Source organism: Prinia subflava, chromosome 2, assembly GCF_021018805.1.
Source record: "Prinia subflava isolate CZ2003 ecotype Zambia chromosome 2, Cam_Psub_1.2, whole genome shotgun sequence".
Classification (NCBI taxonomy): domain Eukaryota; kingdom Metazoa; phylum Chordata; class Aves; order Passeriformes; family Cisticolidae; genus Prinia; species Prinia subflava.
In genome coordinates, this window is record NC_086248.1 from 56,320,014 (window position 1) to 56,333,364 (window position 13,351).

The 13,351-nt window shown below is 39.0% G+C and overlaps 1 protein-coding gene across 3 annotated transcripts; it reads left to right on the forward strand.

The window, feature by feature from the left end:
* Positions 1–37: 37 nt before the first annotated feature.
* Positions 38–13,080, forward strand: TBPL1 (TATA-box binding protein like 1). Of its 3 annotated transcripts, none has more exons than XM_063390052.1 (7): positions 38–177; positions 5,818–6,004; positions 6,619–6,701; positions 7,599–7,662; positions 9,374–9,477; positions 9,577–9,671; positions 12,552–13,080. In XM_063390052.1, the coding sequence occupies exons 2-7, from the start codon at positions 5,870–5,872 to the stop codon at positions 12,620–12,622; spliced, it is 552 nt and encodes a 183-aa protein (XP_063246122.1). In that variant the 5' UTR covers positions 38–177; positions 5,818–5,869; the 3' UTR covers positions 12,623–13,080. The 3 variants fall into 3 exon arrangements, with proteins under 3 accessions (XP_063246122.1, XP_063246123.1, XP_063246125.1); XM_063390053.1 differs by lacking the exon at positions 38–177 and adding an exon at positions 183–321; XM_063390055.1 differs by lacking the exon at positions 38–177 and adding an exon at positions 413–774.
* Positions 13,081–13,351: the final 271 nt, after the last annotated feature.

The window sequence follows — 13,351 nt, forward strand, 5'->3', positions numbered from 1 at the left end:
TCCGGCGGCCGCTCTAGCCGCGCCGCGTCTATGCCCGCGGCGCTGGGGGATGTTTATTGTCGCGGGGAGTCGGCCCAGCACCCGGAACGCCGCCGGGCGACCGGCACCCACCGACCGGCACCGCGCTGCGCCCTGCCCCGCCCTGCCCCGACCGCCGCCCGGCCGCCCGCCCGCACGGTAACGGCCGCCGCCCGCCGCCGGGCCGCACTCCGGCTCCTCCTCCCCCTCGCCGCCGTCTCGGGTCCGCGGGCCCGGCAGGAGCCGCCGCCGCCGTTGAGCCCGCGCGTCCCGCCCCCTCCGCCGCCGCCCTGCCCGGCCGAGGTGAGAGGGGCGGCGCGGGGCCTCCCCCGCCTCGCCGCGGCCCGGCCGCTGCCTCCCGCCGCGGTGCCGATCGCGCCCGGGGCGAGAGGCTGTGCGTGGCCGGGCAGGGAGGGGGAGGAAGGGGCAGGGCATCCTGCGGGGGAACGGCCCGTTCCCCGCCGGCCCGCGCCCGGCCCCGAGGGCTTTGTGGCGGCCCCGTGCCCTGCGGCGGCCGATGCCCGCACAAGCCGCCGCTGCCGAGCGGCGGAGCTCGGCGTGGTCAGGCCGCCTTGCTGCCTGCGCTTTGTTTGTGCCGTGCTGGCCGCAGAAGTTTCGGGCCGGGGTTGAAGGGGGACAAGAAATAGTTGTTGACCAGAGCGTTGTGACGCTGGTGCATATAGGGCTTTGAGTGAGATTCGCAGCAGCGGGAATAGAAAAGGGTACTCCCGCTTCCTCAGCTGGGACGTGCAAATGGTAAAAATGTTTGACTGAGAGTGGGTGAAAGGCTTATCTGTTGCCTTTAAATATTTGGTTACAACCAAGCATTTTTACTTTTCTTACAACGTTTCGTCGTTTTGGAATGGCCACCAAACTTGTTAGTTCAGACTTTTGTCATGCTTACGATGTTTTTCCATGTATTATAAAGACTTGGAATTCAAGCACTCCTGGGTATTCTCAGGGAAAGATGGCACAACCTTGAGTTCAAGTGTATCTTGCTTTGAATACACGTTTTGATGAGAGAAAGATTTGAGGAAAATGGCACGTTATGAATTATTTAAAATATGCTTTCTTGTCTTGCCCTATATGCTGTTTGGTTTTATTCTTGCAAATGGATTTGTGTTGGACGACCCCATGGAGATGCAATATCCAAGAGCAAGATTGAAGTCTTACTTGCTTATGATATAGCTGGTATTATCACTCTGTGCATGGATCTAAGTGAACAAATCCCTGCTTTGATACTGGCTTTGCACGTATTTGAAAATTTTCTCCCCTAAAATATAAATAGTCATGACTCTGCAAATCCTGAAAGGTGAGAATAGTAGCTTCAGGATGTCCTTTTGCTTTAGGCACAGTTTAACTTGCCATTGCAACAAAGTTGCAGTGCGTGCCCTACTAGCTCAGTGGCTGGAATTAAGAAAGCTGTTTGGAGCAGAGGATGTTCTGCACAGACAGTAGTAGCTATGTTGCTCTTGGTTTCATTCATCACTGTGACCACACTGTGTTTAAGGATTCAAGCAAATTTCAGAGGTCTGTCACCTCCAGGGTTTCATAGGGACCTGTTTCCTGAGGGGCTGAACACAAATCTTTAAAAGTACATCTTCAGTGGAAGGATGTTATCATCTCTCCCCATGCCTGACAAGCTTTATTTATTCTCCATTCTCATATGGAAACGTCCTGTAGAGGTTCGTGTTAACTTCTTCAAAGACGCCTTTCAGGCATTTGACAAACGTCAGCTGACGCAGTAGTGACCGATAGATATTCCTTCAGGTGGGCTGTTGGAATTGTTTGTGGAGTTGGTCAGTTTGTGAACTGCTTTGGAGAAAGTTAAAAATAACCAGTAAAAGTTGCTTATACTTAGACTGCTGGTGAAAGAGGTGTTTATTAAACTGTTCTGACATTAACATAACCATTGTTAGATATCCCCCATCTACCTTTATAGCTCCTAGTTTATTGGATCAAAGGTAGTCACGAGCTTAAAATAATACTTTGTTTATATATCCCATCCCAAGTGCCTTTCCTTTTTCTTTGATGATGGTACTGTGGCTGGTTTGGAACTTTCTGAAAGCAGAGTGCTGGCTTTTTTAAGATTGTAAGATTTCCGTGCAGGGTGTTTTGTCTTCACGTGTGTTTATAGAGTATCTAAAATAGTACGTCTATGATTCTAACAGTAAATGTAGAGGTAATGCTTTAAGAACTTGAATGTTCACTCCTCCCTTCAAAGTATTTCTTATTCTGTGGAGTTTCTCTAGTTTCAGTGCAGGATACATTACAGTGTCAAGTATCCTTGCCTTAGCTTTTGTTGTTGTTTATTTTTGTGTTAATTATCATGTAATCTATCTACATTTTTTCCTTCCCCCCTCCCCTTTTCTTTTTTTCTTTTAAGGTAATATTCCAGATGTATCCCTGAAATCTATGTTGAAAAGAAAGAACAGTTTTCTAAAACTTCCCTGATAAAACAAAATAATGCAAACGTCTGCAGAGATGTATTTAAACATGTTTCCTCTGTATAGATTGTATTATGCTGATGCAAAACAACTTAGTTAGATAGTTTCTTGTGTTAAAGAAAGTCAAGTGAAGTACACAATTTAAAAGAAGTGCTGTACGTGACAACAAATTATTTTCAAATTTAACCTGTTATTAAATTAGCATTAGCTGGCAAAACATCATTTTAGAAATGAGATTTAGACCGCCAAAATTTTACAGTTCACATGAGTGAACCTTCAAAGGGCAAAATTAATCAACAAAACCTAAGCTGGGCTCAATAAAATCAACTTAAGCATTTGCAAATCCAGAACTGGAAAGAACCAGATGTTTGGTTTCTACTCAACCTCTCTGTTCTGCAAGTGTAACTCCATAAGTATGGAATATAAATAGGCTTATATGCAAGGAGCACTATTTTCCCTGTTTTACAGAAAAGACATGGAAATACAGAAATTCAGGTTTTGGGAAATACCAGTCAGTGCTACGGTGCTGTGTATGAATAGCAGAGAATACAAGAGACAGCTGGGAAAGAGGAGGATCAGAATGTTCCAGCTGGTCATGCTTGCTGGAGATATGTGTAAATAAGAGCAACATCTTTCTTTCTTGGACATTGCTAGACCTTTTTTGTAAACATGTTCTTCAGATTTATTTTTTATGTAGTCCATGTATTTTTAAGAAAGTTTAAGTTGCTTTTGTTCTCACAGTTCTTCTGAATTTGAAGTTATTTAAGGCTTCCGGAAGAAAGGTAACAGGACATCTCTGTAGATTATTTTTTCCTTTGTTGTAAGTAAGGTGTGAGACATTAAAATGAATGTTTAAGTCAAAGATGGTGGTATGTTAAGGCTTTCTTACTGCTTGATCACAAGTATCCAAACCTAGAAACATTTTGGTTTACCCAATCTTTCCAAACCATGCCTTGGAAGAGTTTTAACATTGTATTTGTATCCGTAATAGAAATGGATGTGTTCAAAATAATTGTCATGATACATATACTTTCAAATAAAAAGCCCCTCCCCTAGTGTCTGTTGTCTTCAGCTTTCAGAACATTGCTAATTAAAATGGGGGCACACCGCTGTAATCTGTGTAATTTTTCTCCTCTTAATATCTATGCAAATAGCTTGTACTTCTAACCAAGATACATTGTAATTGCTGAAAACATCCCTACTGACAGCTCCACAGCAGCCTTTTTGTCTTAATAATAGATCTTTTCCTTTTAAATTGTAATTTTCCTCTCTTTTCAACCACTTTTTCCTTTGTTCTGAGTGAGCACATGACTTTTCTCCCTGGATCTTTTTAAGATAAGCCATATTTTATGGGGACATTATCATACAATACTATGGTTTGCCTAGATGTTAGCCACCTTTCAACGGTGTTATGCATTACGCTGATGTTCTTTCAGAGTGTAGAGGCAGAGTGTGCCAGCAGATGCTCGCTCATAATTGGGAGATGCTGCTGATTGGAGCTATCTTGTTGACAATCTTTCCTGGATTCCAGTAAATGAACTCAGCAAGAGCCAGGAACTGGGGCCAGGGTGGAAAAAAAATGCCTCTCTGAAGATGCCATGGGTTCCAGCTCCATGCTGGCCCTGCCTGCATGCCATTCAAAATCTGCACATGTGCTATCTTTGGATCTGGTGCCATAAATTACTTGCCCAATCTGTAGTAGTCCATCAAAACCAGATGGGATAAGGAATTTCTAACTTTGAGGATTCATGTAATTTTTGGTTCAATAAAAAAGATTTAAAAAGGGATCTGGGAGTACTAATTAGTTACTGTTTGTTCTCTTCTTTGCCTGCATTCCCTCCACCCCCACACGTAACCTTTGGTTTTTCTGTTTTCCTCTTGCTGTTTCTTCATCTCTTTTCTGTATTATCATTCATCTTGCCCTTTCTTATATTGGACAAGCCAACAATTACAGAATAATTCTTTCAGCAGGGAACAAGCTGCAGAGTGTAAGCAGTAACCACCACAGCAGCTGACCCAGTACATTGGGCACACCTGCCATGGAGTTTGTTACTTCTGTATTGTCAGTGAGTGGTAGTCAAAGATGCACCTTGTGTTCTTGGTTACAGACTATGGCATCATGTTTAGGAAGGCAGATGAAAATACTCATAATAACATTAATGTGTATCTTGAAGATTTCCAATATACAACATAAAGCCAAAACATTTGAAGTGATATAAATGCATTGTAGTCTGTTAGGTATGTTATTGTTCTCGGTGCAGTGTCATGCTTCTTCCATGGCAGTGACCATGTGGAGCATTTCACCTATGTGACAGTTTTTCTTTGATTTTGTTCTTTGCTTTCCTTTTTGTTAATTTTGGAGGAAGTACTGCTAAAATGTTTATGTAAGTCCTTTTCACTGTATTCCAATGATCTTGCTCTTGTCCCCTCTCGTTTCTTCATCTGAGATCTGTTTGAGATGCCTGCTGTCTTGGCTTTGTACGGTTACAGAAGAGATGTGGGGCGTTCTTGGGCTGGGATGAGTGGTAGCCCGGCAGCTGGTGTTAGGATTGTCTTTCCCAGCGGAGGTGTGTGTGTGAGGAGGGTGCCTTTGAAGTGCACGGGCAGCCTGGATGTGCCCTGGGTGCCTTAGGTTTGCACTGCATGCACCAGGCAGCCGTCCCGTGCCTCCAGTTACCCATGCTTTTCCTCAGAAACATTCCATCTCACTCTGCCATTACAGTGCCTTCCTGTGGGCAGTGCAGAGGGTCAGCCCAGGCTGGTGCTGCCACCAGGGCACTTTGTGTAGTTTGCTTTAAGCTATTACTGGGAGAGATAGGCCTGGAGTGCTGGATGAAGATGGGAAAGCTGTGGTAGCAGGCTGTCTACAGACTACAGTTTGTGTGACCAGTGTTAGTTCAGAGTTATTCATAGGCTCATCCATTCCAACACAAATGTCAAACTGTTCAGAATTATCAACTTCAGCAGTCAGAGAAGTGTATTTTCCTGAGGTGTCTAATGACATCCTCAAACGAGCTGAGGAAAGATTATCCACTGGAGCTATGGAAGAAGTTTCAGTAATCTTTACAGTGTCTTAATATACTTAGTAAGAATTGTAACATATTTAACTGGCAGTTTGAAATACTGTTATATATGTGTGTTCATTTCTGTTAAGTCTGGCAACATGGCTTTGAACAAGTTACCTCCTATTTTCTAGCACAAAGGATGCAGACCTCCCCCTCCCCTCATACTGTTAAATGAGTCAGAGTGTAATGATTTCTGCTTCTTGTCTCTTTTAAGGGGCAAATGTATACAATGGCATTAATAGGCAATTTTTTATTGTATGTTTAATTTTATCATTTTTGCTTCTCAGGATGTGATCTTCGTGGTGAGCTGGTGGGAGAATTGAGTTGTAAATCACCCCAATGGATGCGGACAGTGATGTTGCACTGGACATTTTAATCACAAATGTAGTGTGTGTTTTTAGAACAAGATGCCATTTAAACTTGAGGAAGATTGCTTTAGAGGGAGCAAATGTGATATACAAGCGTGATGTTGGGGTAAGAGATTCAGCATACCTCAGTTATCTGGTTTTAGAAATGTTCCTTAAGCTGAACATTCTTCCGCCTAATACCTGTGTATGGTGGATAGAGAAAAGCAGAATTTTCTTTCTCTATTTCTCTTGTTGTAGGTATTTAGTCACTAATACACTACTTGTATGGTAATGGGAGTGATGAAATGCTGTCTCAGGAGACAGCACTTGATGAGGTGAATATTGGGTACAAGGTATGTGATGAGGCCTCTTACACCTCAGGGTCTGTTTTGCCTCCCAAAATTTGATGGCTGTGTCAAGAAAATACTTGATAAGGAGTCTGCAATGTCAAATCACTGTAATAAAAAAAAATCAGCATGGTGCTTGTTGTTTTCAGCTTTTTATTCAGTAAAAAATATCTTCATTTAATCTATTTTGTGTACACTGAATCATTGGCTATTTCATGCTGATTTTGCTCTTCTAGGAGCTAGAGTGTTTTAATTACTGAAAGAGATGACGGAGCAGTTCAGAACTTACAGGAGTTTTAGTGGAACTTTAGTTGATTTGGGTAACAGGTAATTTTTTTTCCAGTATGAAGTTGAATCACTGCTAATTTCCAGTTTTTCTACTTTTCTTTTTTAGAAGGTTTTAATGAAGCTTAGGAAACCTAGGATTACGGCCACAATTTGGTCCTCAGGAAAAGTTATTTGCACAGGAGCCACAAGGTGAGTTCATGAAGATGCTTTCTCTAGCTCTATATCCTTGTGTACTTTAAAATACAACATTGTAAATGAAGAAGAGGTGGTACTTGCTGCTGCTTAGATTGTCTCACACTGGATCAAATGTAGATCCTTGTCAAGCTGCGTATTTGGGAGGAGGTTTTCTATGTGAAGCATTTGGCTCAGACAGTCTTGAAATCTTAAACAACATCAGTTTAGCCTTCTTGGGAGAGCAGCAGGGAAAACTGTCTTATTAAGAAAATCCTAAAGATATTTGAGAAGCCTTTAAGCATTCTGTGTGTTTAGCTAGAAGCTGAGATTTGGGAAGGGATGACCTTTCTTGAGGATATATCTTAATTTTCCACAAAACCCCACCTGAATTTAATCAAGTTCTACAGTGTTGAGGGACTGGAAAGAAGCAAAAGCAGACTCTCAGTTCAGATATATCTGACACTCACTAAATTCTTAAGAGCTGAATTCCTTTAAGATATATCTGCATTTCAAAGTAAGGATAAGGTAAAATAGTAAATTTACATACTTTCTGTGTATGGTCTCTGTTCCAAAATTAAAAAGGATTGTTCAAGATGTTAACTCCAGACTACCTGTAATCTTATTTATCTGTTAAAGGTACTTAAAATCATGTGTGATTAAAACATGTCTCTCACTTCAGCTGGAGCCAAGTGCCAAGATATTCTTGGACAAGCACATTCTATTGGAATGTCTATCTAGTTAAAGTGTAATACTTACAGTAGGATGAAGTGAAGGCTGTCCATGAGATCATGGTTGATGTGCTACATTATTTAATGGTTCATTTTTTAGTCTGAGTAGCTATTGTGGTGTGTATATTCAAAACTATGTACTCTGTTTCTGTTGATGCTAGACCCCTTTTTTTCTCTTTTATAGTGAAGAAGAAGCTAAATTTGGTGCCAGACGGCTAGCTCGTAGTCTACAGAAACTGGGTTTTCAGGTAATTCTGATGAAAAGGGACTTACATGACTCAAGCAATGCTGGTAGCTTTTTTTTTAGAAAGAAACAAAGGAGAGGGAGCATAATGATATAGCAGTTAATGTGTTTTCACTCAGATGCCCTTTTTGTGTTGAATACATTTTCCAGATGCTGGTTAAAGAGAAGCTGTTTTGTTTTGTGGATTTGAGTTTTGTTTGGCAGCTCAGAGCAGTGCTTCTTCACTGGATTATGAACAACAAAATTTGTTTAATAAATGAACCACCCACAGATGTGTCTTAGATAAAATTTGCAATATCTCAAAAGATTTATTTGGAAAATGCTGAAACTTCACTATAATTTGAACATAATTTTCACTCATTTCTGATGGAATAGCAGATACATTTCCATCTTAATAAGGGTAAGTTTGAGCCTCTTAAATTAAAGAGGAAGGGAAAAAAAGTGCTCCTGCACTGTCATGTTGCACAGCTGGAAATAAGCCAAATAAAATACTTAGGGCAGGAAACCTCTTTTATCTGGGTTTGGGTTAACATTGCCAGTCAGGAGCACCACTTCCATTTTATAGTAGGGGTTGAAAAACAGCAACATGAACCACTTAAAATTACATGATTTGGTTCTCTGAAACTTCCTGATAGTCTCTTGTGCTGTTTACACACAGGTTCAGTTTAGGGACAGACAATTAAATAGACAGTAGCTGTCATTTTCAGGGAGAGACTACTTTTGATGATAGTACATAAAGGCAGTGGTGGCAGCCTATGCTGGTAATGCTGTATCAGACCCCAGAAAAGTGTGACACTCCTACTGTCACAAATGTGTACTTTGGACCCAGCCCTTTACAGCTGGAATGGAATGTTAAGTCAGTGAGGGTGGACACACCAAGTTTTGTCATAAAGTGAGCAGTTTATATTTTGAAGATTAAGTTGATTTGAAGGCTAAGTTGCTTCTTTCTAACTATCTTTCCAGCTGTCTTTCTGTCTTGCTAACTATGTTTCTAACAAGTATGGATTGAAGAACAGCCATTTAAAGTTTAGGCAATCTCAGAAAATGAGCAAAAGTTTCCTCAGTGACACTGCCAACACTGACCTCTCAGCAGCAGTTTCTTTGTATAGCAGTTGTCTGTCGGCTATTTGTTGTCATCTAAAGTGACTGTGGTAAAGAATAACTGAAAGTTATTCAAATAGTTTGAGTTGGGTTTCAGAAAGTTACAGAGTAGAAAAACAGTTTGCTCTATTGGCCACTAGACATTTAAAGCAAAACAGATGGGTTTTTTTTCTTTTTTCTTATTCTCAGCTTTAATACAAATGGTGTAGGGCAACAAGGCATTGAAGAAGTTACAACAATATTTAAGCCTTTTCTCTTCTTACTTTGATGTTCTGTGAGCTGTTACATTTAGTTTCTTAGTGGGGAGATGTTTAGTACAGCAGTTTCATTTGTTTCTGTGTCTCATCCTTAAACTGTACTATAACCATACTGCTTTAGTGACCATGATACAACTAGTTCAGCAGTTACTGCACCACAGAAGGACAGTGTAAATTATCTGAGTCTATTAAGTAATCTTTAGATGCCTATTAGAAATGTATGAGTCTCAAGGTTCTAATTTTGACTCATCAAAATATTCTAAGTAGTACCCTTGTCTTTTTTTTTTTGTAACCCATGCATCTGACTTGCTGTAAATTAAATTTCTAATGTCTTCTTCTTCTCTCTCTTTTAAAAAGGTAATTTTCACAGATTTTAAAGTTGTGAATGTTTTAGCAGTGTGCAACATGCCCTTTGAGATCAGATTGCCAGAATTTACGAAGAATAACAGACCTCATGCGAGGTACGTAGGATTTTAAAGAATTTTAGTCCTGGTATACTTCTTAACCTTTTATTTTTCAGTTCTAGATCTCTCTTTTTTACTTTTCATTTTGTTTTCTAGTTATGAACCAGAACTTCATCCTGCCGTGTGTTACAGAATAAAATCTCTCAGAGCTACCTTACAGATTTTTTCCACAGGCAGTATCACAGTTACAGGTATTTTAATGTCAAAAAATAAATATTTAACTTGTTGGGAATATTTAACTTTAGAGCCAGTAGGTTTGGGAAAGCAAGATGTTTAAAACAGTCAAAAGATAATGTTGAAAGGATTTAGTTTCCCCGTGCTAGCACCTGTTTGTTTTTTTTTGATGAAAGTGCCAGAAGAGTTGTAGAGAAAGTGTTATTATTGGTAGGTTCAAAAAATAAGTTAGACTGAAAGTATACAGTCTGTTTTTTTTACTGAAACCAAAAGTAAGATAGCATTGAAGAATGCAGGTAATTATTGCTTATTTAAATATTTGAATTTTCTTCCTTTTTTCTTCCATTTGTAGAGATGTTAACTACCCTGCATTTAGCATTAACATCCCTTTCATAAATACATATTTCCAAACTGCAGATTTATGGAAACTCATGACTCATTTTGTCATAAATGAAGCTGACCAATATTTACAGTTCTTCAGACTTGTACTCTCTTCAGTTAAAGCTCAGCTAAGAGAATGACCTCTGAATCACAGGCATCAGTGATTTTTCCCATGTAATCAGAGACATGATTGTCCTGGCTCTTGGAGAAGCCATCCCACTTTTTTCCTCTCTCTTCATTTTCATTTTTCATTCTCTTTTCTGTTTGCTTGTGGGATGTCCACCACTGGTGTCCAGGTACAAGAAGTCAGGTTTTTCAGAAAATACATGTTAAAATGCTACAGAACCAAAAAAAATCATTATGTATCACTTTAGTAGAGTTACGTCTTGCAGTTGTTAGAGCTCAGCTACTGGTTCAGAAGCTGGGTAAGGATTTGTCTTTATTTTCACATCTTAATTCCTTAATAAATGCCTATGTTTATGCCGAATGTTTCCCACAAGATATTGGAAATAGTGTTTTCTAAAGACAAACTTCCATCAGATTCAGTAATCTAAAAATGAAGGACTAAAAAGTATTTCAAGATTGCAGTATATGTTCGGAACAGTCTAGCCAACTGGTCTAGCCAAAACTAGAAACTAAATTTTAAATAAATAAGAAGACTTAGTATCACTGCAGTAACTAAAAGCTCTCAGCATGCTTTGTCAGCCTCCTGATGAGATTCACTTTCTCTGTAAGATTTTTAGTACTTCATCGCTTACAATATCACTTTCATGTTTTCAGACTTTTCCTTTCAAATATGAAGATAATATGGTAAACAAAGAACTTTTGCATCCTTCTTGTTTTGTTGTTGCAGTGAGTTTGAAAAATTACCTCACACCTCTGTTGATTTTGTAGGCTTCTGTTTTGCCTCTCTTCTAGAGGAAAAAAAAAGTCCTGAGTCTTACACTTCTTATTCTAAACATGTTTTAAATTACTTTTCAGCCTTAGTGCACTCCTTCTCAAGTGTGTTCAGATGAAGTTTCTTTTAAAGATTTATGTTTCTGTAGTACGGGTACTTCTAATACCTCTGACTCAGAGAATTTTATTTGAGATACATAATTAGAAATGTTATGCAAAACTCAGGAAGGTGCGTTCTTTTTATGGGACAAGTATAAAAAGATTTTGTTACTTTCATAAAAGATGATAAAAATCACTAGCATGTAATAGAAAGAAGTATTGTTTCTTTGATTCCAAACTGAGAAATTGTGGGGTTGTTTAGAGGGGTTGTGTTGTTTTGTTTTTTCCTTCTATTATATGCTCTAGAATGATGATCTAGTTTTCACATCTCTTCAGCCTTAAAGAGAGTAGCATTTTTTTGCTGGAACTATTTGGCTACTCATACTCTCACTTTTTGAAGGCTTCTCCTTTCCTGAGAACTTTCTTTTCTAATAGCAGGCAAATTTAAGGAGGGTGCAGTATCTACCCAGAAGACAGGTGTCTTTCACCAGACTTGTTTTAGCTGAGTGCTTCACGCGACCAGTTTGAAAATATAGGAAGCATCCTATTCTTGTCCATTTGCCTTCTGACTGAGCATGTAAAACAATAATTACTTAAGTAACTTAAGAATAAGTTATTGTTTTGGGGGTCATTTTGAACAGTTCTCTATACTTGGAAGAAACTTTTGAAGTCTGAAGTGGGGTTACAAAAACCCTGAGTTCTATTCATCAAAGCATGTGAAAAATTGCTCTTCTCCCTTATCTGCATCACCAAGCTTGTATCCAGGATTAATATCTTCCAGCATGTTATTGCTCACTCATTTGCAGTCTTAATTTTTCATTGGGTGAAGTGGTCTGGTACCATCAGAAAGCATTGCTAGGTCACTTTTCCTTTTGTTTGCCTGGATATTCATAGATCATGTTAGATAACCTTCATATGCTTCATCCTGAGACAATAAAACCATTCCCTGACTTGCCAGTTTCATCCTGAGATCAATGATGAAGCTATTTGCAAAACCCAAGATAGAAAGCAGTAGTCTATAATTTTCAAATCTAAAATAACCTTGCTTGAAAGGTACTTCAGTTAAATCCAGCATTATTTAACAGTAGCTTTTGCTGGTAGGTTTTTAAAGGAAGAGCTAAAAGTGACTAGACTTGAAGAAATACAAATTCCTAGAAGACTGACATAAGTAAAAGGACTTATTTTACCTCTGCCACTCAGCCTCTTCTCTGGGCTGTTTAAGCCAGTAAATTGAAAATCAGCCAAATTGTTATGAAATTAAATGACTGTATTATTTAATTATAATCTATCCATTGACAAATACAGAACATCTTGCAGATTTACTCACAAGAAAAGGCTTTCATATGAAAAGTGATCAGAGAAAAACTTTTAAGTTAGGGGAAATGGGGGAGAATTTACTGTCTATGGTATGAAGTCATGGTTGCTAATAATATTTTTTTAAAGGTACTGTTGTTTTACTTTCTGATTCCTGAGTTTTCTCTTCCTACTGCTTTTTTTTTTTTTTTTTAACTGTGTCTCAGGGCCAAACGTAAAGGCTGTTGCCAGTGCTGTGGAACAGATTTATCCATTCGTGTTTGAAAGCAGGAAATAAATTTTGTAATTCACCACTTGATGGTTAGGTTCCCTAACCAAGCACCTTCAAAGACTGCTGCACATTGGACTAAAAGCAAAAAGGAAAACTGGACCAACCATAGCAGAGGAATACAGACTCTTTTACTTGCTCATGGCCACAGTATAGACTTCAGTTCTTTTGGATTTTACTCTTAACAGTGCTGTATTGTAAAAACGGAAGTTTACAAGATATGAAATTGCTGCTTTTAAAAAGACATTCTATTTATTTTTGCAGTAATTTCTGTGTATTCATAAGCAAAGCTGTCACGATGTGCACTACTTTTAAGACCTTTTTTTTTAGCTTGAGCTTGTGTTTTATTTGTGAATAGTCTTTTACATTTTTGTATGCTGAATATTGGGCACCAAAGAAGCTGTAAAAGTTACCTTTTTCACCTGATGAATGTGCACAAATAAAAGTTTGGAAAATATTTCTCTTCATACCTGTTCTGTTATATTCCTTCCCTTTTTTATTACAATTAAACTTGTATAGTTGCAAATTATTTGAAACAATGTAAGAATAGTCTTTTGCTGATACCTTCTGTTTCTGTTTGTAGTATGTGTAAAACTGTGCGTGGGTTAGATTGAAACCTATAGTAGTTAAGTATGTTTATCTGAGGATGAAATTTGGTTTGTTCCCAGTTCTCTTAACTACATGCCAGACTTCAAGTATTTTCTTGTTGTTACATGAAGAGAAGACATTTCTAAATAT

What these genes read in the sequence shown, in the direction of transcription:
- TBPL1 (XM_063390052.1), top strand. Translation starts at nt 5,870, where the DNA reads ATGGATGCGGACAGTGATGTTGCACTGGACATTTTAATCACAAATGTA. An exon ending in TATACAAGCGTGATGTTGGG is followed by an intron (nt 6,005 to 6,618) that starts GTAAGAGATTCA and finishes TTTCTTTTTTAG; the next exon opens with AAGGTTTTAATGAAGCTTAG. An exon ending in ATTTGCACAGGAGCCACAAG is followed by an intron (nt 6,702 to 7,598) that starts GTGAGTTCATGA and finishes TCTCTTTTATAG; the next exon opens with TGAAGAAGAAGCTAAATTTG.